Consider the following 21,300-nt stretch of genomic DNA (forward strand, 5'->3'; position numbering starts at 1 on the left):
CCTGAGTAGCTCATTTAACCTAAATGGAAATATTCATTTGTAAATTAAAGGGATAGTTTTGAAAAATTGCCCTTATATTTGTTGATTATGGAGCGAAATTTGTGTCTTTATTATCCGAACCTGCTCACAACTTCTGCAGTTGCCAGTTGTGACCCCCCCTCCCATCTCCCCCCTACCTTTCCTTATGACACACACACAACCTGTACAGGCCTACATGACTCTCAGCAGCAAGGTGACATGATAGTAGCGCTTATTAACTTGATGTGGAAATGTGCGGTATGTGCTGATTTTTTAATTTGTATTTTATTTAATTTCTTAGGACGCTCGTGCGCTCCTCAAAAAGGTTGCGTCCTGGGCGGTCGCCCACATTGCCCATAGCAAAGACCGTCCCTGCCAACAGGCTATCAACTTTAACTGCAAGCAGTTAACCGAGAGTGAAATGGGTGAAATGCAGAAGGCGTAGCTGGTGCCGGAGCCAGGTGAAACCAACCAATAGAAACTCTGCTCTCATTTACCAGCGCAGCGCAGCGCAAATGCAGTTAAATTCGCAACCAAAACTTTAGAATTGGCAAGCAAAGAGGACTGATTTGCAAACAAAACTTTACAACTTGTAATAAAATGTATATAACTGTAAAGAGAAAAGGACTTATTTTTATGCACAATGGTTGTAGTTTTTGACTTACAAACATTAGTTTTGATTGAAAACATTACTTTTTTTATTTTAAGGTTCTTTTAGTGGTTTATAAATGTCTTAATGGTCTTGACCTGTTTTTAAAGTATGAGCCCTCACGGACCCTGAGGTCCTCAGGTACCAGCCTTTTAGTTCTTCCTAAAGTTCGTTCCAAAACATATGGCGAGGCCACATTTCAGTATTACGGGCCTCGCCTATGGAACAGCCTGCCTGAGGGCCTCAGGGCTGCAGAGACTGTTGATGTTTTTAAAAAAAACGCTCAAGACCTACCTTTTTAGTTTAGCTTATAACTAAGTTTTAACATTCTTATATTAACCCATATTTATTCATCTTTTTAGTTAATTTTATTTATTTATATATTTTATATATTGATTTACATCTTTTTAGTTAATTTGATTTATTTATTTTATATATTGATTTACATATTAGTATAGATTTTATTATTTTATTATTTTTTAAATGGATTTTATTTTTGTTTAGTTATCACTCCAGCTCTCTCCTCATTGGGGTCCTCTTTACCGAGGGCTGCCTCTGCTCTGACTGCATGGGTGTTGCAGTGGGGGCTGTCCCTGTCTGGTGGGTCGGGATCCAGCGCTGCAGCCTTACAGTTGTGGCGTGGGTCCTGTCTGCCCGGACCCGGGTGGCCCCCATGGTGATGGCCTGGGTGGTCTTGGTTGGGGGTAGCCCTTTGTGTCGAGGCTCCCTGAGAATATCGTTTCCTTATCTGGTGCACATCTGGTATAAATGCACCTGGTCATTCATCTTCTTTTAACTGTTACAGGGCAAATAGGGCATGGGTGAGGGTGGTTGTGGGTGGGTAAAAGGGGATGTGTGTGTGTGTTAGTGTCTTATCTACTTTGATGTAAATTGTTTTATAATGTAAAGCACTTTGTATTGTTTTTAAGCATGAAAAGTGCTATACAAATAAAGTTTGATTTGATTTGATTGTGATTGAAGTTGGAGAAGTATGCTTTCTCAAATTTTTTTTTTTTTTTTTTTTAATTGGAACCTAATTTGTTTCTATCTCTACAAAAAAAAAATTCCTCCCTTTTTTTTTTTTTTTGCTCTCAAAAATAATTTTTGGTTACAAATCTAACTTTTTTGATTGGATAATAAAGACACAAATGTATCTCCATAGTTGACGTTCTTATGGACAACGTTTATTGGTAGACCACATTGCAGTTGATTTCAAGCCTCATAATGATTTCAAACCATCCATAAAGTTTTTAACTGTGTTTTCCACAGCTGAGATGTAAGCTTGCAGGAGAAAAAAAGCTGATTAACAACTTAGAGGCACTTTACACACATGAAGACTTCTGCTGGAGTTGATACTAGCAGAAGGCGATTAAGAGAGTGTTAAACCACTCATCAGTAACCTCCACACAAACACCACCTCATGTTTTCTGTGTCTTGTCTAGCTTGTGGACGTGAAACCCACTCACACATGCTGCCACGCAGTCTGCGCACTGTTTACTCTGGACACTGAACAGCTCTGTAGGCAGTCCCGCCGTTATGATGTCAGGAACATTGGTCCCTCGTGATTGTCGCTACAGCTTCTTTTGCAACTGTGAATTTACAGCACTCATTGTAGCATCTGGTCCCAGGGTGTGAGGTGAGCCACTCCACTATGAAGGGGAGACTTGAGCATTTCAGCTTCAAGCCACAATGCAAGTTTAAATGTGGATGCAAGCCAGACTCACTAGCCTTTGAACTATGATATTTCCATATAAGAAATGATTGTGTAATTATCCTGAAAGGTTAAGTTAGCACACAGTGAACTGACTCCAAACTAGAACATACCCAGCTACTTAAAAATAAAACAAAACACTTGACTAAGAATCATTTATTTATTTATTTTCAAATACAGGAATCTTCTTCATCTGGCCTTGGACAGTTGTATCAACTTCATCTTTTCCAGGTAAAGTCTAATTGCAGAGCACCCGGTAAACCGGCCCACATAGTTTAAAGTGTTTTTGCATTGCAGATAGAGGAATGGAACAGCCGTCCAATTTGCTGTGGTTCAAAATGACCTACTTATTTCCTTTATTTGGTAGTCCTTTATTTAACCTTCATCACATTGCATAAAAAAAATTACATTTTTTTCCTCATAAAACTGCATTCTTTTTCACAAACAGAAAAAAAAATCATGTCGACCTGTTTCAAAAGTAGGACAACTCGATCGTCCTGCTCTGTCCCCCTTTGCATCTTTTACTTGGTCCGCATACCAATTAGTCTTGCGGACGAACAGAATGATGATCTCCCCTTCAGACACATCATTGTCTTCTAAATGTAACCCTGCAAGTTCACAAAAAGTGAACTGTGTTACTGTATTTATAATTGCGCCGGCAGTGTGTTGAAGGTTAAGTTGGTTCAGGACAAAATATGTAACCAATGTCTTCTTTTGTAATTGGAAATAAAGAGTGGTGCGCTACAAAGAGTTCTTTCATTCTGATGAGAATTTGGGTTGGAAGTGTCAGTACTATGGAATATTTGCTTTTCTGAATGTAAAATATTCCAACAAACTACTGCGAGAGCATTATGTAGTTAAATGAACTAACTGCTGTTTGTTGTATAAAACAAGGAAATTTACTTTTAGATTACACTGAATGCAGCATGACTGGTAATGTGCAGTTAAGAGGAGATTATTTAAAATGTGCTGTTTAGCATTAGCTGATAATCTAAATGAGAAAGGTAATCAAGTATCTTAATCACTCAGAAAGTGTCAAAATGAAAAAGAGTCTTTAAATCTTTAAAAATGTTCCACGATGAACTTCTCTAGCAGATTTATGTTACCTGAAGAGCTTATGTTATACGTTAATCTGCTGTTTAATATGACTTTTACATCATATGTCTGGTTATGCTGCAATTCAGAAATGAAGGCTTCTTATGAGTAAAAAACAAAACGGAGGTGATTGAAAGACAGGATCAGTGTGTGATTGGATGTTGCCGGTTTATTGTCCTCCCATCACCATGTACAGCTGCAAGGCTGTTGGTGTTTATGTCAATAATTATACAAGCAGAGGAGCTACTTGCTGATGTGACTGTGAAGTGAAAATGATTTTATCCTCAAATATTGGATTATGCGTGTTATTTACATAGAATCTATTAGCTTTTGGACAAATCAAATCCATCCATTCATTTTTTTTTACCACTTAATTCAGTTGAGCTGGAGCTGGAGCACGGTACTCCCTAGACAGGGTTCCGATCTGGCACAAGGACTAAAATCAAGTTAAAATAATTTGGATTTAATTAAAATACTTTGTCAAAACTACAATATGTTAACTTAATCTGCCTTTAAGCATGGATTGTAGCTGCATGGTGGTGTGGCGGTTAGCACCACGGTCCCAAAGCAAGAAAGTTGCTGTTCAAGGCCCGGCTGAGGGGAGGATCAAACTGTTGCCTTTCTGTGTGCAAGTTGCATGTTTGCCCTGTGAATGTATAAGTTCTCTCCAGGTAAAACTACTTCTTCCAATGTCCAAAGAAATGCTTGTTAGGGAAAATTTAGAGTGATCATTTAACCTAAGCGTGAGCATGACGGGTTGTTTGTCTCTGTGGGATGGCCCACGTGATGAACTGGTGACAAGTCCTTTCTCTGACCTGCTAATTACTGGGCTCTGAATTGGACTCAGCAATATAAAGAACAGATAAATACTTAAACTGCAGGTACTGTTTTAGATTCAGCTCTGTGGGTGTTATGATATGATAGAAATAAATAAATAAACTGGTTTAACTGTAGTAGTTTTAAATATACTGAGATTGGCTTGACAGCAATGGACAACAGCAATTAAAAAACTAAAAAGAAGACTAATCACCTTTAGAAAGACAAACTACCACAAGCATACGACTACCATAGCTTTTTCAGGGATGTCAAACTCAAAAGTCACAGAGGGCCAAAATTAAAACGAGGAACAAAGTAGAGGGCCAAACTCATTATTTTATTCAGAAAGTGACAGCTATTATTCCTGTTTTTATTATCTTTGAGATACAGTACTGTATTAAACATTTTCATATGTTAAATAATAGTTCTTTTTTTTTACTTTAAAACTGAACCCAGAACAGGCTTAAAAAACTGAAATCAATATCAGATATCTATATCTGGAACTATGCATTTTAATTGTAACCTTCATCACAGGCCATCAAGGCCAACACCTAAAAAAAATTAAAAAAAATAAAAAAAATAAAAAAAATGTATATATATATATATATATATATATATATATATATATATATATATATATATATATATATATATATATAATCTTTCAACTTTGAACAGACCATGCCTTCAGAAAATAACATTATATTTATCCAGTTTGATTTGCTTCCATTTACTCTATATAATATAACTATAATGCACATGGTTGCAACCCAAGCGGCAACCTCGGTAAAAAAAAGTGAAATCTATGAGGAAGTGCATAAAACTGCTGTACCCCCTTCATCCGCTAGGGGCTGCAAAACAGAGCAAATCCCCATAGACTCCCATGTTAAAAAGGCCAACTTCACGGCAGAAATAAACATGTTTACAGCCTTGTTCAAAAATCCATTTTCGGTTTATAGGTCAGGTTTACCTTCATGACAACTGTGGGGGGAGTGAATGTTTTTCTAACTTGCCTATTTAAAAGTAATTTAATCTCAAAGTTCGACATATTTAGGGGCGTGCCCTTTTAATTGACAGGTACCAGTCTCCGGCTTCAAGTAAGAAGAACATAAAACAACCGCGGTTTTTAGCCGGTTAACAACATGACTTAGCTTTAGCCCGCTTACCTCTGTTAGCTGGTTAGCTCCTGTTAGCTCTGGGTTAGCTCTTAGCTACAGAAAGCTCGGAGTTCACTCGATGTCAATCATCTACCATGACGCTCACAGCACCCCTCTCAGCTCTACCTCTTTGTCCATATTTGTATTTTCCGGGCGAGACGACACGCATGACGCTGCCAAGATGGCGACGGTATGAATCGCCCACCAAGCTTCAATTTAGCTCTTCAGAAACCTATGGGTGACGTCACGGAGGCCATCTCATTTTATAGAGTCTATGGTTCAATCCAAATACTTGGCGTCACTTTTTACATGCAAGTGCATTGATTTGTGGAGTCAGGCTCTGAGCTGAGGAAATCCTCAGGACTGAATGAAGGTGTTCATCAGTGAGACAACTCCCGTGTGCTGTTCTGTTCATCTTCATTAAAGAAAACAGTTGCTCACACAGATACATGCTGCCGAAAATAAAGAGCATTTGCGCAGTTTGGGCACGGAGTTGAGGCAGTGTGTCGGAGAGCCAAGGTGGAAATTGTGCAGCACCGACAGAGTCATACTTTGATTTGAACGTGTCATGACACTGTAGCTCAATAAGCTCCATTTGGAGGTTGGTTGATGCGCTTTTCACGTCAACAGCAAACGGGTTGCTAAAAAGTTCAAGTCTACATTTTTTGGTTTCAAAGTCGGCAAACTGTTGGGTAAGTTCAGCGCTAAGTAGATTGAGTTTTTCAGCAAACTGTGCAAAAGGCAACACGGCGGTAAAGATCTGCTTTCTCATGGCTTGTGAGGTGTCGATGTGGGGGCATTTTCTGGTCCGGAGTCTAGCTCGCCAAGACAGCATTGTGGGATTTGTAGTGTTAGGGGTACATGCGCTATACAATGGCTCGGTGGGCCAGACGTAATACATTGAAATCATCTTACGGGCTAAATATAATTTTAATGTGGGCATATATGTGTTACATCCTAAGCCATCCCACCAGTTTGTTTCGGGCTTGTTAGCCTATAGCATACTTCTCCATTTTAACACACTGTGTCAACATTACATCAAGTAGGACAATGAGCATATGCCCTAACATTTCACGAAGGCAGGGCAGGTTTATTTGTGTCATACATTTCATTAAGATACAAAAGAAATACTGAATAAAAAAAGTAAGTTAAACTAAAAAGAATAAATGGGATGAAAATAAAATATTTAGAACAAACTACACGTGAATTTAAACAAATCAAATAAAAGAACAAGTTACAGAGACACAAATAGCAGAATACACACAGTATGATACAAACCGAGGGCAGTGGGACATACATCATAATCTGCACCATCATCAATGTATTTATGTATAAATCCATTTTAAAGATTCTCTACCTTAATCCAAAGCAGTGACATAAAATTTTAAAACAAATTTACTTGAACTTATCATCAACTGTGAACCAACAGTAAATGTTTTTTCTTGCCTCAGCTATAATTACAGTAAATAATTTAATGATAATGAACCGAAATCAGAAAAATAACATAAGGTGTTCCCATCCCTTTTCTCTAACTCACTTCATTCTGTTTAAATTCCTTTTTTTATCGACTTTCTTACTTTGCATTATACCATTACATGCATCTGTAATTACACCGACCACACACAAACCTGTCTCCTCTCATAAAGTTTATTTATTCATAGCACTTTAAGCGAAACACAGTATGTCATGCTAACTAAACACAACACCTCCCTCTCAGAGGTTTGTTAATAGTTTTTTAAACCATCCTGAATTACTGCCAAGACAAATTTTAGGTGTCTGTAACTTCACGACGTGTGTGCATTTAATGTGTAAATGCTCATTTATCTTTAGTGAACAGCTTTGATCGATGATGCCATCCATGTGTGTGCACTCGTGTGTTTAACATGTGTCCAGCAGGATTTACACAAGCAGACAGCTGGTTGGTCCCGTCACTAACTGCCTGTTTTGAGGGACTGTTTGGGTTAGAGAATGGCAGATGGAAAAGCCTTGCAGCCATCAGCTCTTACTGGGGCTATTTATAGACTGCAGACCATCTACAGCCCAGGGAAAGCACAGCATGACTGACCAACTTTTCGACTGGTTGGTTGTCTGGTTGCAGAATAAAAAGGAAAATGTCGTACATCACAGGACAGATTCTAAAAGACCAAACGCTCTTGCATGTTTTTTTTTTTTTTTTTTTTTTAACATTACTAATCATGCTGTGAGTGATCACTTATTTACTGTGATTCATCACAGTGGTAACATATATTAAGTCCCTTATGTTGCACTTGGCTGATAGGCAGGCATTTTGTCACCTTGTGTCAGCAGTTCTGTTCTTTGTCGAGTGCATAGCCTCCCAGGAGACATCAGTGTGCGTATTTATGTGTGTTGTGTGACAATAAAGCTTAAGAAAGTCACACTGTGTGTGTCTTTGTGTGTCTGCCTTTAAAGCCTCACTGCTGAACTCTTTTGCCACAGAATGAAGGCTAAAGGCCCATAAATGCTTGGCGTAGAAAACAGATACACAGACGGACAGTTTCGTCATCTCCTGCATCGGTTACATGCTGAATTTGGTCGGTTTACCAGGGGCTTGAAAATATGTCACTTGAAGTAGAAAATAGAGCAATACCACGACAATATTCTGGGGGCAAGGAACAAACCAGAGAGAAATAGGAAGAAGATGACAAACAACCAGAGGTGGCAATTCCTGGTCCAGAAAGTAAAAGTCCTGCCATGTGTTTGGATCTATCTGTACATTTAGAACATGTGTTTTCACTAACAGGCTCGTTTACCTGGCAAATAAGCTCTGCTCATTAAATTCCGCTCGTTTGGTGACTGGTCGGAACAGCTGCTGGACAGGAATTACCACCTCTGCAAACAACCAAAGAAAATGCACCCGAAGAAGACACATAAGTTGTTCAGGAGAAAACAACATCAACACCTGTAGACATGCCAGGAGAATTTGCAGAGGAACTGTGAGTGTGTCCACAACTACCGCTACCAGCAGGTGTCAAAACCAGGAAGTGAAATCAGTCCTGCCCACTTGTGGATGAACTGACTCAACAACCATGGCAACATAAAAGACGTACAGAAGTATGAGGACAATGACATATGACAATGTTTGAAATGGACGTCTTCATTTACGTACAGAAGGGGGCATACGTGGACCTTAAATTTAAGATAGTCTGGCTACAGAGTGCCACTAAAAAGAGAGTTCTGGTGCAGACTCCACTCTCAAGTCATCTCCATCATATGGCAGGTAGAAACAGAGACTTTAAAAAATAAGTTGCATTACAAACCTGCATCAAAGATTATTCTAAACAGACTGAACTGATAAATCAGCTGTTATAATCACTGTGTTGCCATCAGGATAATGGTTCACATATCTGTAAATAGGTTCATTTGGACATTTTTCAAGATAACATGGACTTACAAATGTTGGTGTGTTAAAACCACTGTGCCACCATCTGGATCACACTATAAATAACATTAACAGCACTCCTCATACAAGCATACGGTCTGCTGTCCTCATCCAAAATATACTTTTCAATTAATATTACTATGTAATATAACATCAGGTGATACTAAAGGGTTTCCAATAAGGCGCTCAGAGCTTGCATGTACCAGCCCAGATCAGCTTGCCTGAGAAACATCATACCCGCTGATTTGGTCATGTTCTTCGCCTTCCCCCCAACCCTAGAGCCATTCTCAAGTTCTCCAGATCCACAGGTCGCTGATTGGAAACGACCACAAGGCAAGCACTGCACTCGATGGCTGGACAACCTCCAACAACACAGAGTTACCATGGAAGACACGGAGCAGCTGGCACAAGAGTGCCAAAACTGGAAAAAAACTGGTTCAACTAGTTGGCTCAAGTTAGGGTCGGGACGCTCCCTACTTCTTCTATTGATTGATTGATTGATTATATCAATAAAGTTACCATAGTAGGGTTTGCTAATTCTAGCTTAGTTTTCAGTGTCTTCAGTGTCAAATGTATCTCTGTATCTTTGTCTTTTCTTATTTTGCTTGTGTTTTATTTGCGGTTGGCAAACTTTCTTATTCTAATTGCATGCCAGACAGCATTGTGTGGTGGGGGGGCTGGAACGTTTGTTTCTTTCTGCCCTATGGTGGAAGTGGCCTGAGAGAGGAGACTGCACCAGAGCTGTCCCTCACAGTTGAGCTCTGCAACCAGACCCCTCTCTTTAATTTAGCATCCTTCGTGTATCCTGTCTCTTCTCTTGGCACACTCCAGCTCGTAAATGTCAGTCAGATATTTGCCCCCATCTTTTCTCTTGCTCCTTCTATTAAACGTTTTCTTGCATATTTCAGTCAAATCTATCATGGTTTAAGTTCAAAATGGCCAAATTGTTGATGTCCGGTTGCTGGAGTGTGACATGGTTCCATGAAGCCAAACACAGCTATCAAGTGAATTTTAAGGCTCGGGATGGTGCAGGGCAGCAACAGCTGATATGTGCATCATGAATGTCGTTGGACCATCATGCACAGAGTTTTAAGACTGGAAACTTTAGCAGATCTAAGTCATCTTTCAGAGCAAAACGGCAATAAGTTTGGCATATTCCTCATAAATATTTGCATCCTGCAACTATTACAGGATGTGTGTGTAATGCACAGAACTGTATAAAAAGTCTGTTATTAAAATGAGAATATAAACTAATTTTCCTGTTTAACTTTCACCTTACTCAAGACAGCTTTAATAATATTTCAGCAAGAAAATTTACATAATGGGGTCAGTTTTATTGAAGTTTGTTGCTTTTTATTCAATCTGTAGGTCACTTTGTATGAGTAGCATGACTTGCCATTGGCCGCTTTCACCTTTTTATCACTGAGGAAAATTACAGGAGCCTGTAGGTTGGAAGTCAGGACAATCAAGTTGGATTTAAATTTAGACTCTCTTTTTTGTCTCAGGCTCCCAATTTGCAGAACAAATCCCACCAAATCATCTTCCTTTTGTGGTTTCATCTTCATTGGAGTTTTTTTTTCTATCCACTTATTTTTCTCCAACTCCACAGAATAAAATGATGAATGTTTGCTCTCTTTCCAATTTTTCATTGTCTCCGTGTTGTTTTTATTTTGTCCTGCTCTCCTGAAATCTCCTAATCAGTGAGTAATGGAACCAGGATGAATTTCTTTCTCTATCACCACACCTCTACTAATGCCGGAAGACTCACTCGGAGCTCTGAAGCCAGCCACATCAACTATCTGCCTCTTTTGTCTTTTGATTGCAGAATAATTCCTTTGAATCATTGAATGGTAATCATAATTTTAAACTTCCAACTTTACTTATATTAATTTACCCTTAGAGTTTCAGAGAATTTGGTACAGCCTATTTGCTTTAAATAATGAAGGTGGTGATAATTTTATTTTCAGATGGAGAATTTTCAAGGTATGTTATGGATTTTTATCCAGAACCAGAGCTGTTAATATGCTGCTGCTGGAGGGCTAGCTCTACTAGGAAAAGTCAACACAGTTGACGGTGTAAAAGGAGTCTTCTTCTACTTAGTTATAGTATAGTCCAACATTGGTTGTTATAAGGTCTTGTGTGGGAGGTTTGAATGGTGGCCTTTCTGTGTGGAGTTTGCGTGTTCTCCCTGCGTATGTGTGGGCTCTCTCTGGGTACTCCGGCTTCCTTCCACCATCTAAAGACATGCATGTTAGGTTGATTGGTTACTCTAAATTGTGAATATAAGTGTGGATGGTGTTTGTTTCTCTTTTCTGGTCCGGTGATGGACTAGCGACTTCGCCAGGGTGTACCCTGCCTCTAACTCAAGGATTGCTGGGATAAGCTCCAGGTTCCCTCGTCCCTGTATTGAAACAAGCTGTTGAAAAAATGGTTTGATGGATTGAAGGGTGGCAAAGGTGTGTCAAGAGGACTAGGGAGGGTGGTATTAGGCTTATGTGCACACTTGCTGACCAACATGCACTGATTTCTGCTGTATTTTTACCACTTCAACCTTTGGTCTGAACTTATTCTCACCATTTTATTTGCTTGTGACGGCTCGTCTGCATTGTTTGCGAGATGAGTGATTGTTTGTGATGCTCCTTTCGCGTGAATTTGCTCCTCATCAAACAACCTTTTACATCACTCAGAAGGTGAGATGAAGGCAGGCTGCAGATGTTGTGGGTCATTATCAGTGTTGTTTTGTATCACCTTAACGTAACAACGTCTATATTCAGTTATATGTGTTCACAGAAAGAGTTAAAGTAGAATTTTATTACTTTTCACTGAATGGTTTTGAAAAAATATCCATACTATTTATATGAAAAGGCCATTGGAATGTTATTATATTATCATTATATGGAAGTGTGTGCAGTATATACAGTGTGTATGCAATATAAAACACTATAGATTAGGGGTGGGAAAATCGGAAATCAGGATTTTTTTTCTTCACAATTTTAAAATCGATTTTTTTTGTAAAAAATTGATTTTTAAAAAAAAATAAATTAAATGAATGCAATATAGATTTTTTTGTCATTTTTATTGTTTTTTATTGATATTTTTACTTGTCTTCTTGGGCATATTAGCAGCAGAATGATGGTCTGGCTATGTTGTTTTTTTCCTCATTGAAATTAAGAAAAATAACAAGCAAAAAAGAAGTTTTATACAGTTTTTTTTTTTTTTTGTTTTTAATCTATAAAAATCAGCAATACTGAAGAATTTTCGAATCGGCACCCAAAAAAATCGTAATCGAATCAAATCTGGACAAAAGCATACCTACTATAGATCCAATCTAGAGTTCAATATGTGCAAAGCATGCCATGGAAACACCTCAGTTTATTATTATCCTTCTAAGAAAACAGAAAACACATGCAAGGGACTATCTGCATGCAGTTAATGGAAGTATTAAATTTGTTCTAATTTGGTTTTACAGATCGACTTGACGTACAGGATGCTTTGCAGATTTCATAGATTTCTGCTATCTCTGTTTCTTCACAGAATTCCCTCTCATACTGATGTCAACAGACTTACAATACATAGATGTTTTGTTTTTGTTTTTATTTATTTTTTTCCAGCACAAAATAAAAATTGTATGAATGGAAGATCTTGTGTGTTTTGGTTTTATAATTAGTCCCAGTTTATGTGTATGATGTCCATCTTAGGCTCATATTCTGGTTCCATCATGAAACAAAAGATCATTTTTTGTCACATAACAAATGTTGAATGGACAAATTTTTGTCATTAATATAAATTTTGTGGAAATAAAAGATGCTTACTGTGCCAATGTTTAAGTTATGTTTTAACCTTTTCCTTTTGTTGAAGCCTAAGCTCAAACACTTAGGTTTGTTTATATCTGAACATCAAGGCATCAAAATCTGACAGCCTTTGACCCATTTATTTATTTGATTATATTCATTCATTTGTTTTGTCACTCCCTGCATCATTCAAAGAAACAGCAAACCAAAGGGGGTTTGAAAAATATTACCTGAATGAAATGGAAATATTTTATCATTCTCCCGAGGGACATTCTGAGGTTGTGGTGCTTTAGTTTTAAAAATAAAAATATATTAATAAATGTCAATCAAATCACTATCAGTTTTGTTCCAGAGGGTGATGGCTGCTGGCAGGAACTACCTCCTGTACTTTTCTGTCTGACAGCATACTTGAAGGAGCCTCTGACTGAACATGCAATGTTGCTTCGTCACCATGTTCTGGGGAAGGAAGAATTGTCTATATCTTAGCAACTTGTGTAGCTTTGTGTTTTTTTCCGTAAAATCACACCCAAAAGTTGCAAATTAGTCCCCACTAGAGAAACAGACTTCCTGATCAGGCTCTGGCACTTTCCCTGCTGCCCCAACAGATGATTCCCCAGGTTAATATGCAATAACTTGGTGCAAACGCTGAATGCGCTCATTGGAGCTGCATTTCCAGTCTAGTTTGTTGTTCAGCACACACAAAACTTAGACTGAGAAGCTGTAGTCTGTTTTAATTGTGAGGTAGTCATAACAGCATGTGTTTGTGGAGGTTTCCACCTGGAATCAATGGAGCTGCTCACATAACAGTTCAGACTAAACAGCGCTATAAAATGTGCTCTAACTAAATCTATATGACCCCTCAATGCATTATTTAAATTGATAAACTTTACCTGTACATATCACATCAACACATACAAACTCTGCTCAGCTGTTTGAGAATGTAGCTTAAAATATTGCTCAGGAATCAGAAAATATTACTTGATAAGTACAAGTTGTTTTCCACATTACTAATTTTATGTGTCTTTTTTTCTATCATTTCATCAGGAAAATTAAAACCAACTACTTCATTGTGTCCCTGGCGTTTGCTGACTTGCTTGTGTCGGTACTGGTGATGCCATTTGGGGCCATCGAACTGGTCCACCAGCACTGGATCTATGGTGACACTTTCTGTCTGGTTCGGACATCGCTGGACGTCCTGTTGACCACCGCCTCTATACTGCACCTGTGCTGCATTGCTCTAGACAGGTAAGACTTATGTGTGCACTTGCTGCTTTTTAAACATGCAGTGATTACTGCTGCATTTTTACCACTTCAACCTTCTGACAGGACTTATTCTCACCATTTTATTTGCTCGTAACGGCTCGTCTGCATTGTTTGCGAGATGAGTGATTGTGATGCAACTCCTTTCGCTTGAGTTTGCTTCTCATCAAATAACTTTTTACATCACTCAGATGGTGAGAGGAAGGCAGGCTGCAGATGTTGTAGGTCTGTCTCAGGGTTCTTTTGTATTACCTTGATGTAATCACCAGCCTGTCACGGTTACAAATTCTGCCATGTGATTAATTGTCTTAGAAATTATTGCGATAGACGATGATATTGCACTAAGCGATTATTGTGAGACCATTTTCAACCTAAATAACAATGTTGCCATAATAATGCAAGTACACCCTTTTCAAGATCAACATACTGTCATTTCAAAAGCACCTCTAGCTCGATGTGCAGACTAGTTTATGCTCATTCAGTCCCTAGTCTACTAAAACAGATCAGGATTTCTCCTGGGGTTTTGGCAACGTGGTTATCTGGAACATATGGTATCTAAACACTATGCAACACAGTTACATAGTGTATAGTCAAGCTCATATCAGGGGACATGTTTGGACTTGACCAGAGGTGGAATGGTAAAATTGAATGTCTTTGATCGCTTTCAGTATGTCATTTTTCATGTCATTGTAAAGTTGTGGATTTTTCATTTGTAACACGTATATTCCTCCAGGCAATTCATACTGACTGTGAAACGTTTGCAACATTTTTCAAAATGTTGCCTTTTCTTTGACAGTATTAAAGGGCAGCATTGCTTTACCAACCTGAGTGCACATCATTTTGCACTGTCCTGTTTCTATTTAATCTGTCGATTAAACACCCCAGTGATCGTGGACTGCCAGGAAGATGGAGCTAGTCTGTTTGTTAAGGTCTTTTTTCCCTGCTGGGAAAACTGCAGCTGATGATTGGGTTTTAAGTACAGGTGGAAACTTGCTGTATTGTCGTGTTTAATCAATATTGTCTTAAAACAAATGTGGCATTCCAGAAAGAATACAAAGACCAATGAAAATGATTGTGTTTGATAAAATTATTGCATCTAACAAACTTATTGCACAAATGTTTTTCATATAATGCAATTAATCGACATATTACTTATTCCAACAGGCCTAGTAATGACGTCTATATTAAGTCATATGTGTTCAGAAAAAGAGTGAAAGGGGAATCGTTATTATTTTTCGCTTAACAGGTTTGAAAAAATCCATAATATTCATATGAAAAGGCCATTAGAATATTATTAGATTATTATTATATGGAAGTGTGTGCAGTGTATACAGTGTGTGTGCAATCTGTATACATTAATCATGGAAAGTCAGGGGTGAATATATCAAAGCAAAGTTTAATTTCCATTTAAACCAAAACTGCAAAGTTTAGCATTTACAAAGAAGAAATCTTTTCGATCAATAACCAGGCTGGAGGAGCTTTGTACTTCTGCATTCATATACAGTAGCTGCCTCTGTATCCTGCCTCAGCACCACTTTCATTTTCTTAACAAAGCTACTTGCCTTGTAACATCCTCTCATGTCACATCTACAGAATTTTTCTCCCTCTCTGATGGCCTTTTGTTGAATTTTTCCTTGTTCTTGTGTCTCTCAAACAAATCTGTGCTAACACCATCCTAATCTCTTGAGAGTACGGTGCTTTTGAATGAGGAACACAAAAAAAAGGGTAACTTAATTTACCCAAAAAATGCTCAAACACAGTATCAGGGCCCTTAAAGGTGGAGTATGTAAGATTTTCAATATTTAAAAAAAAAATATATATAAAAAAAACAAAACAAAACAAAACAGAAAAATAACTGCAATCATAATTCGATAGTTTTTTAAAACATGTAGCTTCCAGTATGTCCATATTTGATGTGTTATTAAATTACAAGTTTAATTAATGACAAAGACCCTTCTTAAATGTTTGCCTACCAGAAAAAAAGGTGTTTTTTGTCATTTGTCATTAATTAAACTTGTAATTTAATAAAGCATCTAATATGGACAGACTGGACAGACATGTTCAAAAAGTTATTTTATTAGTTTTTTTTTTTTTTTTAAATATTGAAAATCTTACATACTCCACCTTTAAAGGAGGTCAAATGAACAAAACTATTCAAAGTCTTAATGGTGAATAACTTCAAACTAAGTGTCTGAATAACAACTAGTTTACTACAAATAAAGGAAACTAACCTAAAGAACAGGTAACAAGGGGGAATTTAAATACTGGCTGACTTTCAACATGAGGGGTTAACACATAATAACAACCTAATAAACAAAACAAACCGAACCACTGTGCTTAATAATTAAAACAAATAAAACAATAAAAATAAAACAAAATAGACTAAACAAAAGAATTACTCAAAAAAACAAGACAACAAAAAAAGGAAAATCTAAATACTTAAAGAAAATAAACTAATGTTCCCCCTCTAGAGTGTGCTCTTGGTTAAGACCCATGGCACATTCTGCTCATGTGGCTTTGCTCAAATCCTTCTGCCGATCCTACACCCCAGCAATTACACCACTCCCCCCAGCACCGGTAAATACAAAATACAAACAAAATCAGCGCCCCTCCAAAAACAAAAAAAATTCAACAAATAACCAAAAATTTAACAAAGTTAAAACCACGTAATATTACATAGTTTTAAACCAATATATAAACAACACAATATTAAGTGATAAACTAGCCTAACTGAAACGCGCTGGTGTATTACTGTTGTTAGCTGCGTGGATCTAGGTTCGGCCATTACAGAGAGAAAACTCGGTCAGATGATTTGTTTGCTGCGTGAACTTTAAATATCAACATTCACTATTTCGTTCTTTATATATTAGATCTGTCTTTTATTCTAATTAGCAATTATTAATTTCCACCAGACTGCTACAAGCTATACACTACATTTAAGTTTGTAACAGTTTAACATACAAAGACAAGACTTCATTCTGTATTCATACATATCGAGCTGTAATCCATCAGGTTTGTGTAGAACTGTGTGTCAGGCAGTCATGTTTGTGTCTGCAATGAATGTGACAGATGGACAGACACACTAAGGGTATTTCCACGTGGGAATCTGCAGAATTAGATCACAAATTAATGAAAGTGTCATTCAAACCCTTGCAGCAAAGTGTAAGAAATACTCTGGGTTCTCTAAATGCTGCAACGTCTAAGATAACTCTTTTAGACTGTGTGCAGTGTGTTCTGATTTATATTACACATGCATTTAGCTGAATCCAGTAATCACACGCAAACATTTACACTGCACAACAACACTGACAAAGGCACTGAAACAAGCTTTGGCAATTTAACTGTGGATTTGTTGGAAATATCCCTTAATTACATTCACTTGGAAGCAAAACTGCTCCACTGTTCAAGAATTCATCTGTCTGAGTAAGATAAATGCTATCACACTGACACACTGACAAAGAATTATGGACTGAGACAACAAAGGAACAAACAGCTTCTTTTCATGCAAAATCGTTTTTGACAAGCAACACACCAGCAGTTTTCCTGCTTCACTTTGTTTTATTATCTGTAGGTGGCCCATTACAAGTGAGCACGTGCTAACCGCATGGTCACCAAGAACTCCAAGAAAAAAAAAAAAAAAAGATAAAAATGCAACCTGCCTATCAATCACATACTGTTGGAATACAGTATATGCTGATTTCTTACTTAGCTTAGAAACAATCACACATAAAGACATTAACTGACTAAAAAAAAATGTGGAACCATTTTGACAAATAAATGAAAAACAAGCTACGAATCCATGTCGGAAAAATTGTTTCACTTAAAGAAGTCCAGTGCAGGTGAGGGCCCCCGATAAGGCCATGCTTTGCAGCCCTATTTGACATATTCTGTTAAAAGAGAAAGATGTGGTTTTTGCAAAGCAGTGCTGCTCTGAAGGTTCGTTGGCAAACATACTAATGAGCCACAGAGCGAAGTTCCTCATAGGGTGGATAATAGTTCAAGTTTCTACTGGCGATGTTATGTTTGGGAATACATGGTGCAGAATATTTATTAGCAAAAGTTTGTAAAGGTGGTTTGTATTAAAAATTAAAGGTGCAAACTGTAACTTATTTGATTTTTCATTCATTTTCATTCATTCATTTTCTGAACCCCTTAATCCCATTCAGGGTCGCGGGGAAGCTGGAGCCTTTGGACTTTGGGCGACCGGCAGGGTACACCCTGGACAGCTCGCCAGTCCATCGCAGGGCCACACAGAGAGACGAGCAACCACTCACACTCATTCCTAGGGGCAATTTAGAGTAACCAATTAACCTAACACGGGCTGCACGGTGGCACAGTGGTTAGCACTGTGGCCTCACAGCTGGTTTGATCCTTAGCTGGGGAGGGGTTTGGTCAGTGGCCTTTCTGTGTGGAGTTTGCATGTTCTCCCCGTGTATGCGTGGGTTCTCTCTGGGTACTCCGGCTTCCTCCCACCAATCCAAAGACATGCATGTTAGGTTAATTGGTATTTGAGTTTTTATTTGCATTAATCAGTACTGCTTTCATAAATCCGTATTTTATCAAAGTCCAAGGATGATTGCATCCAAATGAAAGTGTACCAGTTCAATGTAGGTTTGAATGAGTTGTGTATAAATACACTGGTAGTGTCGCACCCATCTTTAAATGGTGTAGCCAAAAGTTGAGAAACTTGTTAGTTTCTGTCAAGTTGTTTTGCTGGAGGAAGAGGAAGAGGAGAATCAAGCAAAGAATCAAGCAAAGGCGAACGCTGATCATTCAACTTGCTGGTATCCATTGAAAGGGACAACCATCCATACTCTTTTCCCTGCAAGAGGGAAGAAAAAATAGCCAAAAGAAGAAAGAGGAATTATAACTGGTGTAGTGTTTACCACATGGAAGCATATGCGGGAGAGAGGGACTTCATAACTGCTGCGAATGTTGCAGTTTTCTGCTGGACATGTAAGTTAATTCAATCTTCCAGTTAAGTTTACTGTGGCGCTATGTTACATTGTAAACCCAAATAAGTTTCCACAACTCAAAAAAATTAAGGCAATCAATTGCCACAATTTTTTTAAGTTGATAAACTTAAAAGTCAAACTTTTCTAGAACATAAATGTTTCTATTATATAGTACTTTTACATTTTGAGTACATCAAACTTTAAAAAGCCCAAATAAGATAACTTAAATATTTGAACCTACTAATACTTAAAGTTTTCTATTGAAGGGAACATGATTATTATTAGTTGTTATTACTCAAAAGTTAAAATTGTGTAAAGCACAGGAATAAGTTAACAGAACTTGAAATAATAAGTACAAAAACACAGTTTTTCAAGTTAACGTTACTTGATTTTTATTAGTTTGTTTTGACTCTGTTTTCAAGTTCAGAGTAACAAAATATGTTAAGTTACATTATTTAAAAGAAAGTCACTCAAAACTTAACATTTTTGTGGCAACTGGTTGCCTAAATTATAATGAGTATGTACAACTTAAAATAAAACACAAACATCTACTATTGAACAGCATGTTGTCGCCCACGTCTTTTTGCACACTGCTATGTAAAACTGAAATAAAAGATAAATAACACATTTATAAATTAAAATAAATAGAACAAAAATATTCTCAAATCTGGCTAAATTGTATAGCTCAAACAAGTAGATTAACAAATTATTTCCAAACTAATTTTGAGAAAAAAAAAATTCAAATATTGTGATTCTATCTTTGTGGCCACAGTCTGGTAAATAATCAGTGTAATCAAAAGTAAAGATAAACAATTATCCATTATACCAAAATTAAAATATCTTTCATTAATTCCGAATAAAAGGAGGGAAAAAAAAAGGTGATTCCAAGTGTGCTCTTTGGATTATGGTTGGATTAGTTAACATGACAGCAGTTTGGATAAAATTCCATACACGGTTTTAGAACATTTTCAGTATTAAAAAAAAGCATGTTTACATTAACCAGTATCCAATTAACAGTGAAATTTTGGTGATCTTGCACAGCACACAACGGTTTAGAAATAGAAATATGAAAAACAATGTCACATCCAAAACAGTGTAACTATTACATTAATTAATGACAACAAAGGCACATTGTTTACTCTTGGTCTGTTGGCCAAACAATGCAGAACATTGCACTAACTTTTTAAGGCATTATTTAGACAAAATTTGAGAACTTTGAACTATACTTTGTAATGTTTACCCTGCATCCTTCATTCGAGTTTCTACATTTGTGTCATCAAGTCATTCTTAAGGGTCTGCAACCTGGGTGACAGTTTGTCACTTTCTAGACCAAGTAAAACCTTCTGAATGAACTCAAAAGTTTTGGTCAGTGCTTTGGGATAGTCGAGGTGTAGTGCATAGATCAGTCCAAACATTACCAAAAAGGCATTGCCAAATCTGGGGAGGCTGACCAAGACATCACTTTCAATGACGACACAGATTTTCACAGGCTGGTAGTGAACTGGACTTGTGTCATGGTCACTGATGACAGTTAGGAGAGCCACTGCAATGCCATCAAGCTCTAGCTCGGCAGGCTCGTCCTGAATGAAAAGGATAGAATCACAATGAATTAAACAGACAACATGATTGTTTTTTTTTTTTTATTCATTTAACCAAGTCCCACTGAGATCCAGTACCTCTTTTACAAGAGAGACCAGATCCATGTTCTGCACAAATGAATTAGCCAATTTACCAGAGCCTGCAAGTGGTGTGAGACTGACACTAAGCTAAAGTAAATATACCAGAAAATGTTTTAATATCTCATCACTTTGGAAGGAGGGGCTAATACAGTTCCTTTGTAGTGAGGAGAAAGAAAAACAACCATACATGAAAACTGTATGGGTGGAGTTAACAAAGGTACATTGTAAAATGTGCTTAGCGTTTGGATGAACTGTTTACATCAGTGGTCGCCATTTCCAATCGTTGAGCTCTAACATCCTGCAAGTTTTATTGTTTCTCTGATACAATGCGTCTCATTAAAAAGAAAATGTCCTCAAACTTCTTGGCAATTTCTGCTGCAGCCTGTCAACAAGCCATTAATTTGATTCAGGTGTGTTGCAGCAGGAAAACACTAAAACCTGCAGGATGGTAGCTCTTGAGGACCAGAGTTTGTGACCACTGCTTTACATAATGCACAGTAGTATGTGATAGTTAAGGAGACTCACTGTGCAGCTTTTGAAGAATCCAGAGACGTCCTCATGCAGATACACAGGAAGGGCGTGGAGAACAGTAGTGCGCTTTGTGTGGATGTCATGGATTTCCTATTCAGATAAAACAGAACTGTATATACTTAAGAATTTACTTAAAGCTGCTTTTTAAAACAATAAGATCCAAACATATGTGCACAGAAGAATTTGTTCACACCAGTGAAGTAACTGCAATGTTGAAAAAGCTAATTTCAACATGTAC

The 21,300-nt window shown here is 37.5% G+C and overlaps 1 protein-coding gene across 1 annotated transcript in view; it reads left to right on the forward strand.

The window, feature by feature from the left end:
- Positions 1-21,300, forward strand: part of htr4 (5-hydroxytryptamine receptor 4) — a 179,432-nt gene that overhangs the window by 65,514 nt on the left and 92,618 nt on the right. Inside the window, exon 3 of the mRNA XM_079249570.1 lies at positions 13,682-13,882. Within this exon, the coding sequence (XP_079105696.1) occupies positions 13,682-13,882 (201 nt within the window). The remainder of the gene's footprint in view (positions 1-13,681; positions 13,883-21,300) is intronic.

Source organism: Telmatherina bonti, assembly GCF_933228915.1.
Source record: "Telmatherina bonti genome assembly, chromosome: 12".
Taxonomy (NCBI): Eukaryota; Metazoa; Chordata; class Actinopteri; order Atheriniformes; family Telmatherinidae; genus Telmatherina; species Telmatherina bonti.